The 21,084-nt window shown below is 38.6% G+C and overlaps 1 protein-coding gene across 3 annotated transcripts in view; it reads left to right on the top strand.

The window, feature by feature from the left end:
• RALGAPA1 (Ral GTPase activating protein catalytic subunit alpha 1) overlaps positions 1–21,084 on the top strand; it is a 135,097-nt gene that overhangs the window by 51,544 nt on the left and 62,469 nt on the right. For all 3 annotated transcript variants that reach the window (XM_082484899.1, XM_082484898.1, XM_082484897.1), the window contains 10 exons: positions 1,121–1,341; positions 2,491–2,660; positions 6,147–6,302; positions 7,801–7,994; positions 8,120–8,218; positions 8,317–8,472; positions 9,960–10,088; positions 11,080–11,205; positions 12,437–12,495; positions 16,186–16,294. In XM_082484899.1, coding sequence (XP_082341025.1) covers positions 1,121–1,341; positions 2,491–2,660; positions 6,147–6,302; positions 7,801–7,994; positions 8,120–8,218; positions 8,317–8,472; positions 9,960–10,088; positions 11,080–11,205; positions 12,437–12,495; positions 16,186–16,294 — 1,419 coding nt within the window. The remainder of the gene's footprint in view (positions 1–1,120; positions 1,342–2,490; positions 2,661–6,146; positions 6,303–7,800; positions 7,995–8,119; positions 8,219–8,316; positions 8,473–9,959; positions 10,089–11,079; positions 11,206–12,436; positions 12,496–16,185; positions 16,295–21,084) is intronic.

Raw genomic sequence — 21,084 nt, 5'->3', positions numbered from 1 at the left:
AGGAAGTAATCTTCAATCTCTTAATGCATAAAGATTTCAAGCTCTATCCTAAAATGGCTCTTCTACTTTTATCTCTCTTCCCTCCCAAGCAAACAGTCCTATCTTTGAATAAAATGGCTTAAAGGAAGACGCCAAGTAGAACACCACCATACTTTTACATGAGCAAATCTATATGCCGTATTTCTGCTATATGCTGTCTTTGCTGTCCAAGTCAATACCAAGGTCTTGTCTTAATCATAAGAAAATGAATGCATGAATTAGTAAATTCATTTGCTTGTGGTGTACATTAAATTTTTGCTTATAGCATGGCAGCCTATAGGCCAGAAAACACAGAATTCCTTGACGTGTTTTTTCTGCTTGTGTCTGGAACCAAGGTTAACAAGTTTTCTTTAGTAATTTAGACATAATCTGGAGATAATATAGAATCATAGAATGGTTTAGGTTGGAAGGGACCTTGAAGATCATGTAGTTCCAACACCCCTGCTATGGGCAGGGACACCTTCCACCAGGTTGCTCCATCCAGCCTGGCCTTAACCACCTCCAGGGATGGTGCTTCCACAACTTCTCTGGGCAGCCTGTTCCAATGTCTCACCACCCTCTTCCTAATATATAGTCTGAATCGCCCCTCTTCCAGTTTTAAGTCATTACCCCTCATCCTATCACTACATGCCCTTGTAATAAGTCCCTCCTCAGCTTGCCTGCAGGTCCCCTTTCGATACTGGAAGGCTGCTATAAGGTCTTCCTGGGACCTTCTCCAGGCTGAACAACCCCAACTCTCTCAGCTTTTTTACTGGTTTTGTCTCTCAAGTCTTGCCTAGTACATGTGTGGCAGATGCTAGTCTGAATCCTAGCCTTTTAAGGTATGTGCCCAAAAATTCATTGTGCAAATAAAATTTGTATTTGTGAGGTTCTGTGACTGCATGGGTTCTTCACTTACTGCTGCCTGTCTGGGGTTATGGAAAGTCTTGGCTATATACTTAGTATGATGACAATTTCTGGTTTAGGTACCCATGAAGTATTTGGTACATTCTGACATCTGCAAACGTGGGATTGCTTTTTCCATTTTATGTAAATAAGCCATCCAATATTGTAGGATAATTTATGTCTCTTCAATATTTAGAATGTGACAAGAAGAGGAAGCAGTCCTGGCAGCCTGGAAGTTCCTAAAGACCTTCCTGATATATTGAACAAACAGAACCAAATGCGTCCTATAGATGACCCAGGTGTGCCTTCCGAATGGACATCACCTGCCAGCGCGGGCAGTAGTGACCTCATCAGTTCAGATAGCCACTCTGACTCTTTCAGCGCCTTCCAGTATGATGGCCGCAAATTTGAAAGCAAGTATATTTTTCCAAAAGTAATAGCATTTTTGATTGACTACTCATGAATTTCCCTTTTCATTTTTTTCTTTTTTTTTTTTTTTTGTTAAAGTTGTATGCCAGCAGTTTTCTGTAAAGAGAGCTTATTTTGATTTCCCATTAAAATCATTAGCAAGTTAATGGAGCAAGCAGAGTTTTTGAGAGAGGCTGTTGTGTTTATAGTATACTAAATAAAACAGTACTGGAATACTACTGTGCAAAATGTAGAACAGCAGTGAACAGAAGTTAGAAAGCAGTATTCTCCCTGGAGCATATCTATCTGTTTTGCACAAAATACAAAAATGAAAGATTACTTATTTTGGAAGTTATTTGAGTTCTTTTGAAAATATTTAGGTAAAACTTAAAGAAGGGCTTCTGATATTTTTACAGCAATCTTCATGTAGCTATAGATTCATCAAGGTCCTAAGTGCAATATTGTGGTAAACTTAGTATGCTTTGTTAAAATTAGTATGCTTTGTGTAATCAAATAGTGCTTTTCATTAATTTAATTTATCCATTCCCACCCTTGTTCAACAGAAGAGGTCATTATGGTTTCATGTATTATTTTGGAGAGAAATAATGTTTATATGGTAGAATTTATTGAAGTAATTACAATTTTTAGATATGTAGATGTTATGCAACTAAGTGATGGTATTTAAACATACGTTTCATCATGACATTTTGCCTTTAGTGTTGAAAAAGCCATTTGTTAGAATATCATTTGCTGTAATATTTTTAGTTTGAAGTTAGTGCTTGAACAACCAAATTGGATATTTCTTCTAGCTTGTACATTTTGCAAATAAATTCCTTAACGTATGTTTCCATCATTTTTAGTTTATGCTAATGTAGGTGCGCTTACAGCAGCTAAGCAGAAAACAGGACATGGCGATAGGAATGTCTTCTCCAGAAGTACAGTCGCAGTTTTGTGACAGAAATGAGAATATTCATAATAGTAAATTACTTTCTGCTGTTACATTTTATGTAAATTTTGCAACAGTGTGTTAGTAACATAGGAGATGCACATACAGGTTTTCCATGGAGGATTTTGGAGGTCCTGGGCTTTCTTTTAAAAAATATCAGTGGTATTTTTAGGTTGTAAGTTAATACAGTGCTTTCCTCATACAGATTTCAGCTTTGGCACTGAGGCAGGGACACCAGCTTCCACTGACGTTGATGCAATTTCAGGACAGCAACAGAGTGCCGAGGAGCAAGAAGTGGCCAGTCTAACTACACTCCACATAGATTCGGAAACAAGTAGTCTCAATCAGCAACCATTGTCTGCTGAAGCTGCAACTATTACTGGTAAAGTAGTTAAAAAAAAAATATATATCTAAAAACGCTGACTTATTTCAGAAAATTTCCACCCATCCTGAAGAATGCAAGTTCCAGCTTCTGCAATGAATCTGTATTCTATATAAGAAGATTCTTGGTCTCAATTATTTTTTGATTGCTATTGAAAAGTAATGTGTGAAAAAACATAAGTGGAAAACCTTTGTCTGACTTAGTTACCCATATGATCCTTGGCTTAGTGCTAAATGCATTTTAAACCCTTCTTGAGAAAATCTATACAATTACCAGGGAGAAAACTCTTACCACATAATGTATGCTAGATCTCTTACAACTGTCCCTCTATTACTGGTAGTCAAATAGCTAATTTTCAGGAAGAGTTTTTTCCTTGGAAGGCTTTGACAGTGTTCTTTCAAACCTGTGCATCACACTGAACTGTCATGGGATTCTTTTATATACATCCATCTTAACCTCTCTCTATATTGTGTGTTGTGTAACTGGGAGCTGTTAATATGCAAAATGTTAGTTATTGTGCCATGTAAGATCAGTTTCTGTTTGTGTAACATAAGAATTCTATTTCTTTTAGTACTTTTTCTGTTGTTTTCATGAAAAAATAAGCCTGTTAGGAAGCAGTGTTTCCCAGTCTCAGTTGATGAGCTTGAGGGTCCACCAGTTTACTTTGCAGGTGTTTCTTAAGAGAGAGAGAGAATAACAATTAGGTTAGCAACCACCAAGTGATGCTGTTAACCCAAATTGAATGGGCTCCTTTCTGAAAGACAGAATCTTTGTCTCTGAGGAGTATTTGGAGGAACATTCTCTTGCCAGATTTTGTAAATGAGAAATAAAGATGTCCATAGTAATTTTCATACTCCTTGTTTCATAACTGTTACACACAATCATTGCTGTTACAACCCTGGGAACAAATACCTATTTGTCTGTGAAAGCTTTTACACTTACACAGTGTCTTGTTCTCCATGGGAAATCAAACTCTGCATTTTCAGAGATTCTGAAAGACATCTTTCCTTCGCCTGCCACAGTTTTCACTTTCTAAAATTGCCTTTCTGCTGAAAGAAGCATGGCGTTAGCTTTCTCGGACGTTGTTCGGCTTGTTCAGCAATGTTCAGCTTGACTTTTGCTCTTTTCATTTTTCTCTTTGCTGTGTGCTTGTTGAAAATCCTTGCGGAAAATTTGTTCTTTTTCTCTTTATTTGGGGTTTTTTGTATGTTAATAATTTCATTACTGTTTGGTATTTCTGTCCAAGTTTGCACTGTAATTGAATTGATAAGACTGCAATTAATGACTGAGTTGTCCATTGAGAGATTCTGTGGCTGTCTCTTCTTGTTTGGACCACTGTTTTAGAGAGGCAGCTTTTCTGTGTCACATGCATTTAACTTTAGCTGGGTTTCCTGAGGACGCAAGACTTGAGTAATTACACTGTCTGTCTCTGTCTGACTGTTCCACGCCCCCAACAATATTGGAGCCCATTGTCTAATTTCTGCTAAATTGACATATAAGAAGAAAACAAAGACATTCTTTTCTTTGAAATTTTATGAAAGATAGGCAGCTATCTAGTGAAAATTGCATGTATGCAGAGTCCCATGACAGGGAAGCTGCAGTGTGAATTCACTATATTAGATACCAGCAAATCCATACAGAAACTCATCCTCAAAACACAGTTGTAAAATGAGTTTTCAGTGGTTCTGGTGCTCAGAAAACAACTTGTTTCTGAATAGTTTTGCTTTGAAGTTTTTTGGAAGGAAAATTTATTCTTGGTGTATAGGCATTGTTTCATATTCTTAGCAAAGGGTTGAGTTTACTATTGATTGCTGTTTACTAGTCCTAGAACAGGTCGAACCCATAGTATTCTCTGTCAAATTTGGATCCACGTACGCTGGAGTATCTTTACTGCTTCTTAGAAGACTCCAGTAGTTCAGCAAATTTTCCATAATTATTTCTGTCTGTTCTCTTCCATCATACAAAGGTCTCTTTCCCTCCCTCTCCTGCTCCCTCCCTCCCCTGCCTGCTCTTTCTCTCCATCTCATTCCCTCTCTTTCTGTCTGTATTCCACTCTCCCTCACTTTTTCTCCTCGCCATCACTCTTTCTTGCTCTTTCTTTTGATCCGTCCCCACTCGGTGAGCAGAATGGAAGAGGCATAGGAAAAGGTTTCTTTGAACATCTTTTCATTGTTCATTGTACATTATCTTTGTGAGCGTGTGGAAAACAAGTGATCAGTAGCGAGAGGAGAGTATCATTACCTGTTGAGTGAACGAGTAGTCTGCGTGTGAAGCAGTAGTGTCTGTCTCTCCTGCATAGAGGTGTTGATTTAAATTGATGGTAAAAGCTTCATTGCCTTTGCCATTTAAATCAGATAGAGACCTTTGCAGTTTAACAATGTAATTAAGTTTGTTTACCACAATTTCTGTTGTGATAACACTGACATTTTCTGTCAAGTTCTTTAAACAATTTGTTCTCTTTAAAAGAAAGAACACTTCACAGCCAATAATTTGAGAAAATTACTATTTTAAAAGACTCGCTTTTTCATTGCTGTCCCTAAAGTTCAGTTTATCTCTAATACTGAACTTCTCATACCATTATAACATTTTTGGGCCCCACTTACGTTTATCTAAGAGTTAAAATTAATAGGTTTGAATTCTTCCCTTTTAACATGTGCTGATGAGTAGGGAAGTGTGTGGTGAATATCTGTTCTCTTTTTTTTCTGCCATCTGACTGTTCTGACCACACTCAGCTTTTTATAATAATCTTCAGGCAAATTCGGAAAATGAAACTAAGGTAGTGCAGAAGAGAAATACAAGTACCTGCTCCCTCTCCACAGATCTCTCAGTAGAGGAGACGAAATAGTTGCCTGGAGAGGTTGCTGCTCAGTGGTGGTCATGGAAAAATGCCTTTGCAGCACTGCCATTCTTGTACATACTTGTACTTGTACACTTGTACTTTCCTGTCTTAGAGGAAATCACATTCCTCTAACTTGACAGAACTTTCCCTCCATATGGATTTTCTCATCCCAATTGGCAGATAAACGTGAAAAATTGTCAGTTACTAGTTTGAGCTTTTATTTATAAATTAGCTTGCATGCCTCCATAAACCTGGAAAAGCAGTTGTTCTAGGAAAATGTCTGCTTAAATGCTTTGTGGGGAGAAATTTAGGTGAGTGAATATGGAGGGAAATTTGCCTGGTTCAGAACACTGAAAGTGCTGCAGAAGGAACACATTTAAAATTATTTGGACCTATAAATAGAGCTCTGTTAGTCCATTTACTTATCTGATTTTGATGTTCATCTCTCAGCTTTCCTGCACGTAACTGATTTTCTTTCAGAGCACCATTCACAGGGAGATCTGCTTACAGTTTTATATCTTTTCTTGCCCAGATTTGATATATAAAAGTAGTTCAGATTTCTTTTAATGCTATGTTTAGACAACATTTCAGTAGCTCAAGAAAATAGAAAAGGCTTTTAAGGTAACTGTTAAAAATTGCATTTGCAGGCTCTGAAAGTGCTTCTCCAATCCAATCTGCTCTTGGATCCCGATCACAGACACCCTCTCCTGCCACTCTTCATGCAGATCATATTGAGCAGAAGGATCTGCAGCTGGATGAGAAGCTCCACCACTCTGTTTTACAGACGCCAGATGACCTAGGCAGTATCTGGAATAGAAAATATAAACCTGTTCTTTCTTTCTTTCCAATGCCATATAGTGAAGTAACAACTATCACATTAGTTGTAGACAATCCTGTACAAGGCTATTTGATCTGCACTTTTAAAAATCTTGAATTACGGTGATTTACAAGCAAACAAAAACCTTTTGCATTTTATCTTGCATTCTATTGGAACTGTTAGCAGTAGATTAACAGTCCACACATTCATAATTGTTCTTTTTGATGCTGACAGTCGTGGCAGCTTAATCTAGTATGTGGTCCTGCCAATGACTGTTTTATCATTGATGTACAAGTAATAAGACATAATTTTAAAGTAATGTTATAATTTCTTCTTGGAATATCGGTTGTTTTCCCTTTCATATTAGAACAAATTTATAATTATCTCCACTATCTTTATAAATACGACGTTCCCATTTCTCCCATATTTGGTCTCATAGAAACAGAAAGGGTGTCTGATGTGTATTTCAGACACTTTTCCTTTAAGTAGCCTACTGATGGACAGAAGTAACATCATTTTGCTTTGTACTTTGAAATCTACAGGCTGGAAACCATTAGTGTCTCTATCACAGTGGTCCGGATTTTCAAAAGAAGAGGCTATGTGATTAGGCTGAATTCAGATTTCATTTTGATGTACAAAATGTAGGAGCTGTGAGATTTTCAGAAGAAGATCTCCGCGCATTCTGGTGCTGCGGTGTTTTGAAAATCTGTCCAAGGGGTGCGGAAAGGAGGTCCTGGATGCCTGCTGCTTTAAAACTGTGGCTTGTTAGTTAGTTTAGTGTGGCTGTTTAGCTAGGTGAGTGCAAGCTGAGTAGACTTAAGCCATCATAATCTACTGAAGTTTTCTCTGTGTGGGCAAACTAGAATAAACATTTTCTACCTAAAAAAGAGCATTCATTCGTATAATGCTGATGTGTAGAGAGAGCTAGGTGAGAGTTAGACTGTAGTGCTCGGTTACTGGGTGTTGCTTCTCCACTTATACAAATTTACAGCTTTAAAAACAGTAGCCAGAGGCAAGTTTACTCTCACCTTTATCTTCAATTTGCAATGAAATACATTCCTAGTAGATTCTAAGGAAAATCGTGTTTCTGTTTTGTTGGGGAAAAATGTAAACTTGAAATGTAATTTTACTTGGAAGCAGACAAATGGAGTTCTGGAGACTCAGTGACTCCAAAGAATGTAAGACAGCACTTACCAAAGGAGCGGCCTTTTACTAGGTCAATCAGGCTCCAGAAGTGACTTTAAATGTTACTTATGGAAAGAACAGAAGAAACGGGAAATTCTTCCTCTACCGAGTTTGAAAGTAGACATAGTTAAATATTTCCAGTGTTGAGGTGGCTGAATGGGTAAGAAATATCTTACTCAGAAAGCCTAATCTTTTCTTTCCCCTTTAGATTTTAAGAAAACTATGTATGTAATAGTTATATCAGAACTTTTCTTTCTCTGGAGAGGTAGGTCTCACTGTACTTTTTTCTTCCCGTACAGAAACCAGTGAATTCCCTTCAGAATGTTGCAGCGTGATGGCTGGAGGAACGCTCACAGGATGGCACGCAGATGTTGCTACTGTGATGTGGAGGCGAATGCTAGGAATTTTGGGAGATGTTAACAGCATCATGGATCCAGAGATTCATGCCCAGGTTTTTGATTACTTGTGTGAATTATGGCAGAATCTGGCCAAGGTAAAAGAACGGAACCTCTTCTCCAGCCTGACCTGATAAGGCAGAATTTTCAGAAGGAAAAACCCCATCACTTGATATGTTTCCCTTAAATGTTTGTCTTTTTGTTCTGTTTTTAATAATTGCAGATAAGAGACAATCTTGGTATTTCAACAGATAACCTAACTTCGCCATCTCCACCAGTTTTAATTCCACCACTGAGAATTTTAACACCGTGGCTGTTCAAGGTAAAGCAGTGAAACAGAAATAAAAATCTATGTAGTTGTAGAAGTGTTTAATGTAATTTTTTGATTTATGAATAATAAGTATTGCTCTAAAACTGTAGGCAACAATGCTGACTGACAAATACAAACAAGGAAAGCTACATGCTTATAAACTCATTTGTAAGACAATGAAGCGAAGACAAGATGTTTCTCCAAACAGGGATTTTTTAACTCATTTCTACAATATAATGCACTGTGGACTTCTTCATGTTGATCAAGTAAGTTTAATTATGAAATTGAGGTGAATATAAATACTATAACAAAAAGTAAAATTATTTTATCAAAAATACCGAATGGATTTTCAGCTGAGTAATTTAATTTTGTCTTTGAAAATGGTTGTATGACTGATACTTTTTCTAAACTTTGATAAATGGCACTCAAGTTCTTGATTGTAATAAAAAATGCTTTTTTTTGTAGTTCATTTCAAGCAAATACGAGGCAGAAAAGGTACCCCTCCATTTTTTTACTGATTGTATGTTACAGAATGAAGCATGCAAGAAAGAGAAGGAAGCAGATTTCTCTAATGTCTGCTCTTGTTCTTACTTGCTCCCTGATGCAACAGTTTAGCTAGTGGGAAACTAAATCGTGCTCGGTACTTCAGAGTAGTTTATTTCTACAGCAAATACAGGAGACAGCAAACAGATACGTACTGAGTAGATCTAATCAGTGGGAGTAGATGTAGTTCATAGGTTTTAATACGAACAAGTCTGAGAATATTCTATGGCTTAAACACTTTTAAAGGCTTGCATCAGTGTGAAAGTGAAAGTGTGAAAAAGTTGGTTTTACGAACTTTTTAAAGGAGCAGTTAGAGGCTTAGGGAGATCAAAGGTTCAAACAACCTTGTTTTCATTAACTGGGCAAAACAGAACCAGTCCAACATTATTCCAAAGTTGGCTATGGGTAGGACAGATCTCCAGTTTCTGTCTTCTAACAACCAGTTTACACTGGTTTTCTTGCTGGATTTCAAATCTTCCTATAACATATTGTCATTTAGTTGGATATCACTACTATTGGAAAATTATTCAAAGGAGGAAAAGTGTTTGCCTATCTGTGAACTTGGGATGTTTTTTAATCATTAAAATATTTTATACTTTTTCCAATACTTTTGAAGAAATTGCATCATGTACGTTAATTTTAAAAACTGCCTCACCAAGTCTACAAGAACATAATATGCTGTGTGGAATAACTGTATACCAGAAATGTTATAAAACACTTTATTTTAATTCTTTCTTTATATTTTGGTTCCATACAGATATAGGTAGGAGGCTAATACCTTTTTTAAAGTTATAATCAGGTGATACTTGTTGGAGAGGATTTAAGCATGTTGTTAAGAAAGTATAATAGCTGATTATCTCACTATATCTCTTCTGTACATATGTAAATGAATGGCTAATTATTTATAGTATTCTTAAAAGCTAAATGTAAATGAATAGAACGGGTGACCCTGTACCAACCTTGTACGATAGTGTCCAAGGTTAAATTGATCTATAAAGTATGCCACAATTTACTTATATTAATATGGGTATACTTAAGGAATTTTTCTTTTTATGCTGCTACTCCGCTCAGTAGCGAGTATCTTCATTGCCACAATGAATTTGCTTTCTCGCTTTTTTTACTGTCTGCTTTTGGTAAATACCTGCCCTTTTTTCATTCATTATTCATCATGTTGCTACTCTTTTCCCTTTTTCCCTTTTCCTCCTGCAAGGATATTGTCAATACGATCATCAAGCACTGCTCTCCTCAGTTCTTTTCACTTGGTTTGCCTGGTGCCACCATGCTTATTATGGATTTCATTGTGGCAGCAGGAAGGGTGGCTGCTTCTTCATTCCTCAATGTAAGTACTCATCAGTTCATGCACATTTATGTGGGAGTGGAAAGGGTTTGAGAGAAAACTGAGCAGTATTTTTCCTTGACTAGGGTGTTAACTTGTCCCCAGAAGTCAGTGTAATGGTTAGCAAATACAGATATTGTCAGTGGTTTATTCTAGAACACTACACATGCGGGTCCTCTCCAGAATATATGTGAAGAATGCAAAAATTCCCATTGAAGCAGAGTTTTCTTTTTCTTAGGAGTTACTGGAATTGTGACTGCTATTTATCTGCGGTTTAAAATGTTTTAAGATAAATGTCCATTTTGACTGTACCATGATTTTAAAAGTATTTTTGTTCGTCCGTATCTCTGCTGTGCAATGACTTTGATGGTCAGGCTTGCGAACTCAAACCTGCTAGTGTTTGCTCTATTCGGATGTATTTCTGACAGTGTTACCCAGGCAACTTCAGCCTTATGTAGTAATACTGATATGATTACCTAGGTGCTGTTGGCCTTGCATGACTATACTCTCTTAAAGCTCCCCAGTACTCCCCTTCAATTGCCTGTGAGTTTTGACTCTTTCTTACATCATTCCCCCTTTAACCAGCTGTGAAATCCAGCCTCCCTCAAGGTACTCTCTGAAACCTCTGTCAGCTGCTTACGCTACTACCTTTCATATCCAGCAATGCCTCACATCATGTCCAGTAGTTTTCCACGTCCTGTTCAAATAGCAGAACCGAAAATCCGAGCCTAGTTAGCAGCACAGTCATTTGTCTGTAGTCCTAACAATTCCTCTGCTTCCTTTTGCCATCTTGGAAAATGGGAACATGGGGTGTGCATAAATAGAAATCCATGAGGCTGTGGTCTCGCTTTGCTCAGCTCTACAGAGTTCGCTGAAGGAGAAAGGAAATAGCTCTGTAGATTTTCAGCCATTGTTCTCTTTCAAGGCAGCTGGAAATGGCAGCTTTCTGATTGCAGTAAGAGTATATATTTCTCCCCACCTTTTTTACTTTTAGGCACCAAGAGTTGAAGCACAAGTTCTTTTAGGATCTCTAGTCTGTTTTCCCAACTTATATCACGAACTACCAGCTCTTCACCCAAACATTCCTGACATTGCTGTGTCTCAGTTTACAGATGTTAAGGTAGGAATTTTAAGAATATTTGGATGGTATTCATCTAACAAGTATATGTTTAATATGATGGTGTTCCAGAAAATATTAACTAAAATTTTAGAGTCTAAAAAATTTTTCAGAAAGCATTTTGAATAGATTATAAGGCTTAAGATCCTATAAAATCTTTGCAAACTTTATATTACTAAACATACTTATAATTGCTATTAACTTAATAAAGTGTTTTCATATGTTTGTAAAAGAAAATGATGTGTTATCTCACCTTTTCAAGCCTGCTGTCATTATGGCTATTTACAGTCTCACAGACTTAATCAGCTGAGAGGGAAAAGATTGAGAGATTCAAGATACATTATTTAATTTATTGAGAATTCACAACTAGTGAAATCTCCCCGTGTTCCTAGGGGCTTTAGAAAACCTCTGTACATCAGTATATTCTTTTAGAAAAAAGCAAGGATTAATGGAGACCTTAGCCTCTCTGTCATAACACAGAGTTGGGTAGTGTGCCAGTATACTGCAACTGGGCAGAGCTCAGTTCATGTGTTTGGTTGCTGTATGTATGTCAGGTATGATTACTATGTCTAAGAAAGGCTCCACATAAGTTTCCAAACTGTTTCAATTTAGAGAGAGGTGATGGCTTGGAAGTTGCTTTACACCTTGTTCCCTTTTTGGGGACTTATTTTGAATTCGTTCTTTCCCATTTTTATTGCATAATGGCTGTTTACTTGAGCTTTATTGAGGGCAACCTACAGCTTTATGGACATTTCATTGCAGTTGAGTCAGAATTCTTCTTGACATCATTCTTAAGGCACTGTAGTCACTTGTTCTCCAACTACTTCCAAAGACTTATTAAATAAATATAATTTTGTTTAAACCTCGAGGTAATAGATGCTTTCTGTAATACCCTTCAGGGCTGTTCACAAAAGCTAGCTTTAGAGAGGTTTTTTGTTTTTCCCTTTTTTTTGCTTTTGATATTTTATGGAAATGTATTGGCAAGAATTAAATAAATGGTTAATCAGCAGAAATTAGGACAGTAACCTGTGGGATATTCTTGGGATAGCACAATAATGAGCATCTGGGGCAGACTGGAAGCTTGCAGTAGTGGTAAGCAAACAACCCCTCTATCGACAAACCTAGACTCAACTAAACAACATGCCTGTGTGTGCTATAATAAAATCCTCATTTTCTGATGCTTCGTGTCATGGAGTTATTGGTAAATCAGTGACTATTTTCCTCTTTGTTTTAGGAACTCATAATTAAAACTGTGTTAAGTTCAGCAAGAGAGGAGCCGTCTGGTCCTGCACGGTAGGTCATATAAAAAGAGCTTCTAAATTAATAGATTTGTTTCTTTATTATACTGTTTTGAGTTGGATATATTGAAGAGCTTAAAGTAAAAGTTTGTATGTATTTGTTTGTGGTTTTCTTTATCACTATCAAAACTGTGGTCTGCCATGTGAATGTGAAATTGTTTGTAAATAGAGAGAATAACAGAACAGGCATTTTTTCTGTCAGACCAAACACTGGTCTAGCCCAGTATCCTTATTCTGATAGTGGCTGATAGAAAAGGGCGTTAATATGGGTAGGAATATAAGCTCTGTGCTCTTTCAGCCTACCCTGGTGTTCAGCTCAGGGATTTTCTGTACTAGAGGCATTTTCGTGTTTGATTAAGGACAAGTTTATTTAACGAGAGAGGTATGGTTAATTTTTATTACACCACATGATTTAATTTGAAAAACAGAAATAATCAAAGGCCTCTTTTTATGGTATGGAAAAGAAGCAGAAGATATTGAGCTAAGCATTAAACTGGGGATGATTGCTCTGATGCTTAAACCTAAGTGTCTTCATCAAATAAGAGAACTTGAAAGAAGATAGCTACCAGTTTTCTTTTCTGTTTCTTAATTTGCTTAGGATTTTGTTCCTCCTTACCCATCCCCAGAGGATTTCAGTTATAGAGTACTTTATATGGGATTGGAAAGGAATCAGTAATACCTACTGAGGAAGAGCACACTTGTGTGCCTTGTCCCTTTGGGTGGAGTGTCAATATGTGCTCAGCTAATAAATTGTTACTTAAGAAAGGCAAGACACTAGAACCAAATGCCTGAAAAATGTTACTGGAAAGATCAGTTCATTGAACCTTAAAATGTTTTGCAGGAAAACAGAGCAGTTTTCATCAGCCTGCTTACCTGATCTTGAGCTGGTAATCTCTCTTACAGGGGAAGGAATGAATGTTCTGAGATAATTTTCATTTCATTTTTCATGTTCTTTTAAAAAATTGAGTTCTAAAAAGCATAACAATTGCCAGTTTGCTTTTGAAAAATGTGATTTACATCCATTTGGTTCAGAACATTATTACTGATCCTGTGGCACTGAAGCAAACGGGATTAATATCTTCAGTTCTGGCAGTGTGGCTGGGAAGAGGAAGGGAACATCCTGCATGTCCCCATATGCTGTCTGGCTGAGAGCATGTGTATGTAGGAGCAGAGCCACATGTTCATCCCCAGCCTTTCAGAGCTGAGTTATGCTACCCCCAAAATGCAAAGTTGGACCACTGTGTGTACACGACAGTGTAATAACATTAAACGAAGATTTTAAAGGAATAGATTCCCAACATATCTTTGGGTTGCCTGTGCCCCTCTCCTCCTTCTGGGAGAGAGGTGGATATGTCTTCATCGTGGGGGTAATGATGTTCCACAGCTCCTGAAGCTTGACTGCCGCACTCCTCAGTGGCAGTTTATCCACTGTCTCTTTTGGGAATAACCTCTCCGATACCAGCTGCTTCACAGCAGTAGGGAGTTCACCTGGATTACCAGCAGAGGTCATATTTGGGGTCTGCATTATGATTTTGCCATGTCAGCTCGCCCACTGGTAGAGGCTTAATTGTCTTTGCAGTTTCCTAGGAGAGAACTTAGATTTCTTGGAACTTAGGTACACAGCTTTGTATATCTCTAGCAAGTCTGAGTGCAGTTATTGTTACCCAAGCTATAAATCTCTATTCCTTATCTCTTCCGCAGAGGGTCGATGTTTTGCATTTCATTACATGCTTGACCCAACAGAGCTTCAGGGAAGTCAGTTATCTGAAATATGTTCTACTCTTAGATCTCCATCTATAAAGATTAATAACTATTAATCAAATTCCTCTCCTGCTGCTGACAGTCTGAAAAAGGAAGTGATAGGTTGATGAACTCGGTGTTTATCTCTTCTGCTTGTGCTGTTAAGGCTGCAATTCTTTAATAACAACATTTTAGCCACATAACTACACAGTTTTTCAGAGACTACTCTGAATAATGGTAGTGAAACTGGTGTTCTTGGTAGAAACCTCACAGACTCCTGGATATTTTGCACATCAGTATGTCATCAGATGCGGAATGCATCTCAGTAGAGTGAAGAAAACCTTAAATAGTAACACAGACAGTCTACTGTTCTATGTACTAAAGGTTTATTTTCTGAGTCCGCTTACACAAACTGTCTACATTTATTGTTAAATCTATTCTATGTTCTTATTTTCTTTTGTTCAAAAAGTATTGAAGTAGCTGTGGAAATAGCAGAAGTGTAGATTTGGAAGGGACCAGGAGTACTCTGTAAGCTCTCCTTCCTCCGAGACTGGAGTGCGTTTCAAACATCCCTGGCATTAGCTTGTCTAAACAGTCCTGAAAATTTTCTCAAAGAAGAAAGTTACAAAAGCCTTAGACAGTTCCAATATTCATCTAATTTTTACAGTCAGGTTGTTTTAATGACCAGTATACAGCAGAAATCTTGTCTTCAGTGACTTACTGCACATCAGAAAGTTTCTTATAATTTCCTTCCTTAATTGTGGTTTAGACTCAGTATACCCTTCAACTTTTCCTCTGTATGTAATATTCCCCAAAGCTGTTTATTATTTTTGTAACTTTTTTTTCTAGACTCCCTCAAGCTTGTCTTTATTCTTAAATTGTATTAATCAAAATGTAATGGAGTCTTGCAATTGAGATTTCAGTGACAGGGTACAAAACAGGGTGCTTTGACATCTTGTCTACACTATCACTTAGAATTAATTCCAAGGTGTATTTTTGCTAACTGTTAGCAGTTTCATGATTCTGCGTAGCCTTAAAATCATTTTTCTACAGAACAGGCTTCATAACCGCTTCTGTTTCTGTTTGTATTGTAGCATATGATTTTTCCTTCCCAGATGTAATGCTTTGCAGTTCCCATGACCAACTTTCAGCTTGTCGATTTTGGACTGCTCTCCAATTTTATCTGGAGGATTTTGAATTCTGAAGTTGTTTCCAAAATATTTGCAGCCTGTGTTCTTGAAGATAATTACTAATGATTCAGAGATTACTTAAGCTAGCTCCTTAACATTTCTGAACAAATCTCGTCCATCTCTGCTGATTTGAACACATCTATCTAAGTACTCTTTACCTCTACACTTTTTTATTTCCTGATTTTTAAATGGAGAAACAACAACAAAAGTTGAAGTATCTAATCAAAATATGTCTACTGTCTCTTGCATTCATTTACCCCACCTCCATTCATCTTTGTTCATTGTCAATCTAAAAAAATGTAAGTATCTATGAGCGAATAACATTCCCCTCTCTTGGCTCTTTGTCCCAGAAGCTCTAAACAAATATGATCAAACTCTCATGTTTGGGAGGAGGAACCTCCCACCACATTTTCTACTTTGTCTTAAGAAAATATATATAAAATTCTTATACAGTGATTTCAGGTACTATTTTTAAACCAAAAAGCACATAGAGATGCAGATGTTCTTGATGTCTTTTGGATTTTTCAGTTGCTCAGAAGGGTGCTTGCTCTGTCCTTTCCTGTGCATTTACCAAGGTACTTGGGATTTCTTTCTAAGTTTTAAATAAGTTACAGCATTATAAAGGTTTTTGTGTAGTCCTTCCTGAAATACTAAAGACATTTATTAGATTTTAGCAAGACTTATCATGAATCATAAAAGTTGCACGTTCTTGTAGCATGTTTCTCAACAGCTTGTCCTCCAATGTTGTTTTGCAGATGTGTTGCTCTTTGCAGCCTTGGTATTTGGATCTGTGAGGAGCTAGTTCATGAATCACATCATCCTCAGATCAAGGAAGCATTGAATGTGATTTGTGTTTCCCTAAAGGTGAGAAACTAACACTTTTACAATGTATATTGCCTTTACATGTAAAGATACTTTGCCTCTTCAAAGTCATGATCACGTTTTAGCGTCCTTACTTCACAGTCTCATTTTCAGTCCTTACAAAGACTGTATTCAGTTTAACTGGTGAAACTCTGAACTCTGTGAAAAGAGATCTTTACTGTTATTTTAGTTTGGAGGAAATGGTGTGCTGGGAAATAAGATAGTGGATCCCTATCTTAATATATATTATTAGCTGTTTCACTCTAACTTCTAGCCTTTGGAGCACAGTAGTTTATCCATCATCCCAGCTTTTATAAATAATCCTTGCAATTCGGGTTTCAGCAAAACCACTACTGGCTTTGTCTGACTTTGCGCAGCTATACCCCTTCCCACATCCTGGGTCCAAGCTTCCAACAGGGTTTTCTGCATCTGTTTGTTAGTAGATCTAGGAGCCTGTGGTGGATTAACCTTGGGTAAGGGCCAAACTCCCACCCAGCTGCTTGTTCATTCCTCCTCCTCAACAGGACAGGGGGAGAAAACAGGGTGAAAAATTTTGTGGATCAAGAGGAAGACAGGGAGATTGCTTACCAGCTATCACCATGGGCAAAACAGATTTGACTTGAGGAAATTAATGTAATTTATTGCCAGTTAAAATAATTTGGTCAGTGAGAAACAAAGACAAAATACAAAACACCACCTTTCCCTGCCCTCCCACTTTCCAAGGCTCAAACTTCACTCCTTCATTCCCAACATCTCTGCCTCCTCCTGTCCCCTCCCAGGTAGTGTAGAGGGAATGGGGGATGGGGAGTTACGGTCATTGCATAATAGTTCCTCTCTGCCACTCCTTCCTCCCTGTTCCAGTGTGGGTCCTTCCACTGGCCACAGTCACAGAATCATGGAATGGTTTAGGTTGGAAAGGACCTTAAACATCATCTACTTCCAGTCCCCCTGCCATGGGCAGGGACACCTTCCACTAGACCAGGTTGCTCAAAGCCCAATCCAACCTGGCCTTAAACAGGTCCGGATGGGGGCTCCACAACTTCCCTGGGCAATTTGTTCCAGTGCCTCACCACCCTCATTATGAAAACTTTTTTCCTAATATGTATTCTAAATCTCCCCTCTTCCAATTTAAAGCCATTCACCCTCGTCCTATCACTACATGCCCTTGCAAAAAGTCTTTCTCCAGCCTTCTTGTAGGCCCCCTTCAGATACTGGAAGGCTGCTATAAGGTCTCCCTGGGGTCTTCTCTTCTCCAGGCTGAACAACCCAACTCTCTCAGCCTGTCTTCATAGGAGAGGTGCTCCAGCCTTCTGATCATCTTTGTGGCCCTCCTCTGGACCTGCTCCAACAGGTCCACCTCCTTCTTACATTGAGGGCTCCAGAGCTGGTCGCAGTACTCCAGGTGGACTCTCATGAGAGAAGAGAGGAAGAATCACCTCCCTCGACCTGCTGGCCACGCTTCTTTTGATGCAGCCCGGGATACTGTTGGCCTTCTGGGCTGCAAGCGCACATTGCTGGCTCGTGTTAAACATCTCATCAACGAACACCCACAAGTCTTTCTCCTCAGGGCTGCTCTCAATCCATTCTCCTTCAGGAAAGTCCTTCAGGATAAGCGTGCTCCAGTGTGGGCTGTCGGTGGACTGCAGTTCCTTCAGGAAATATCCAGTACTGCTGTGTGGGGTACTTCATGGCTGCAGTGTGCCGACATGGTCTTTTCAATAGGCTGCAGGGGAATCTCTGCCTCAGCACCTGAAGCGCCTCCTTCTCTGACCTTCGTGTTCACCTGCTGTTTCTCATCCCCCCCCCCACCCCGCTCTGCCTGTGTGGCATTTTTGCCCTTTCTTAAATATATTTTCACAAAGGTGCTGCACGCTTGGCAGATGGGCTCAGCTGTGTTCTTTGGTGGGTCTGTTGCAGAGCTGGCTGGAACCTGCCATGTCTGGCATGGGGCAGCCCCTAGCCTCTTCTCGCAGAGACCCCCCTGTAGCCTCTCCATTACCAAAGCCTTGCTGCGTACACCCAGTACAGATCCATACAAAGACTCTGGAGTACAGAAGTGTCGGAGTCTTTCCTTCTCCAGTGTTTGTGTCTCCTATCTAGGCTACCCATGGATGCCACGGAAAGTTGCATTTCTCACTAATTGGCATCCTGGGTTCCCCAGCTCTGATTAATAGTGCTTGTAAAGCCTCCATGGTACGTTCTTCTGACACGTTGCAAAAGGGAGAGGCCAGGGTAGAGAGGAAACTGGAAGGGATCCCAGTTTCATGAGCCATCTGCCATCACATGCAAGAAGTCTGCCCCAAGCCAAGTTGCTGTCTTGTATTCTTTGGCTGCCAGACTGAGTGGAGCATCCAGTGGAAGAGTGGAACAGGGAAGAAAGCAGGAAGGTGACAAATGCAAAGGCCAAGAAGTTGTTTCCCAAAGCTTCTCGTGCTTCTTGCTCATCTGTACGCTTCTTGCCCCCACCAACCAAGTCCCATTATCCCCATATCCTCGCTACATTCTGTGCCTGTTTATTTCTGAGTTCAAGAGCCAGTGCATTATGCAGTGTTGCTTCTCAGCCCTGGCCAGATATTTAGAGATAGGTGTAGAGTACTTAAGCTGCATGCATGGAAGCACTGGAGGATGTTTGATTTCCTGTGGCAAAGTGCTTTTCTATGCTTATTCCAAGACATGTAATTTGGGCCAGTACCTGTTAGAAAAAAAACTGAATCCAAAGACAGGTCAAGAGTTGTCATCAAAGTTTATGTGAATAAACGTGTTGAAAGGGAATAATGAGAATTCTAATTTTGGTCAAAAGTAAAGAGTGCCTGTTTTTATGGCTATCATTAAAATGTATTTCCCCTTTTTTATGAAACATGCTGAAACACTGGGTAATTTTATAGTTTTTCAGAAGAATTTAACTTTTCCTTTTTAATGGGTGTGGTGGGCTGGCCCTAGCTAGCAGCCAAACTCTCACCCAGCTGCTCACTTGCTTGCCCACCCCCAGCAGGAGAGGGGAGAATGGAGGAAGAACAGCAGTGGGTCCCTGGCCCCTTCCAATGGAGGCCACCCCGGCAGAGCCCCGCTACTGAAACCTTCCCCCTACACCCAGTACAGTGGTTCTGAAACCAATTTTTGAGATAAAACTTTACAGTCTCTGGTAGTCACCATGCAATTCTGTATAAACACCTTCACATTAAGTTCTTGAAGTTTAGGATCATTTCCTGTTTTGGTATTTGCTGTTTTGATTGTATCTGTTGAACGTAGCTAGTGTGCACAGTGATTGTCACCTGGAAATGCAGCTTGCTCAGATACAGCTAGTTCATTGTGGTGCGATGCCTATCAAAATGCTTCTGAGTAGAAGAGATTTTCTGACATTTGCCTGCCTTTCCTTATGACGGTTTTCACTATTTTGGAACTAGTCTTACTGGATTTCAACTCTGGTCATGAGATTTTGTATTGGTGGTAGTATATCAACAGTATATTCTTTTAATCATCTCTGTTAAAAAGCTGCACTTTTTTTTTCCTTGATGAGTGTTTTTGTTTTCCTGCTTTTTACAAATCTTTTTCATATTTGTTCATACTTTATGGAATAAATAGAATATTGTTAAAAACGTTTTATTGTCCAGCATTTTGCAAAATTGCATGTTCGTGAACAATATCTTCAACTTTTTAAATATTTCCTTATTTATTTACAGAGTCTTTCTACATGCTCTTACTTTACATCAAAATGCAATGGATAGTCTAGTCTTTCTGTATATACATGATGATAAAAATCAGGGTGTTATATATGGCTCGTGTCAGATGTGGACTATTCTTTGCTTTTCAGCAATGGGAATCTGAAAAGTATCTTAGCAAAATCAGCTGATCACATCCTGTGAAGCAGGATTTGAGTCTACATCTAAAATGGGTAGCTGCAGGGCTTTTAGTATTAGACTCTAAATTGCAATTTCCTGTTTTGCAAAATCACATTCATCCTTTACAGCTTCACTAATACTTTCTTCCAGGGTTTTCCCCTTGCTTTTTAATATCCCTTAACTAGTGCATTTTATCAAGTTCCTGTACAAGTTTGGTATTAGGCAAACGATGCTGTTTTTATCTTCTGCAATTTATCAAAGGTTGAACTATTTTTAATCCCGACATTCACTGTGAGTTCTCTTATTTTTCTTTGACGTATTTATTAAACCAATTATTTGTATCTCATTTATATTAAACATAAATTACTTGAATGAGAAGACAAAGATCTTTATATCTCTCCCTGCTTTGCTTTGTGTTGGCAAACGCATCCACAGCATGTTGGCTTTTCCCCTGTTCTGAGCAGTGGTATGCATTCGCAGTGGAGTCTAATCATGAAATGAAAATATATCATGGGAGAAATAAATTAGCTCTAATTTGTTACCTAAGCAATCTCTTGGCTTCCAAGTAGTCAAAGACTTCAACTTCCAGAATGGATTATTTTCTTATTTTCAGGAGAAATTTGTGGATAGAGAGCTGTAGTCCCAATCCATCTTCCTGATAAGTACAATTGATGAAGTAACATCGAATAGAAATGTTAGCAACAGTTATACACCTGTTTCTGAAATACAGAAGCATATTCAGAACTGCAGTCCGACAGCTCGCTATGAATATAGCTCGCACTTCTCCCAGCAGTGTGGTGATACTGCTGGATCTGTGTTAACTTCTGCTGAAGTCTGAGCCCGAGGGATCCTAACCAGCCATCCAGCCCCCTGCAGCTCACGATTATATTATGCTCCTCTCAGAAATGCTGCAGATATGTCACAGAATTGTGTTGTACAGGCTTAGTTGAATGA

This window comes from Vanellus vanellus (assembly GCF_965231255.1).
Source record: "Vanellus vanellus genome assembly, chromosome: 6".
Lineage (NCBI taxonomy): Eukaryota > Metazoa > Chordata > Aves > Charadriiformes > Charadriidae > Vanellus > Vanellus vanellus.
Note: the sequence above shows the minus strand (reverse complement) of the source record. Positions and strands in the feature narration are given on the sequence as shown.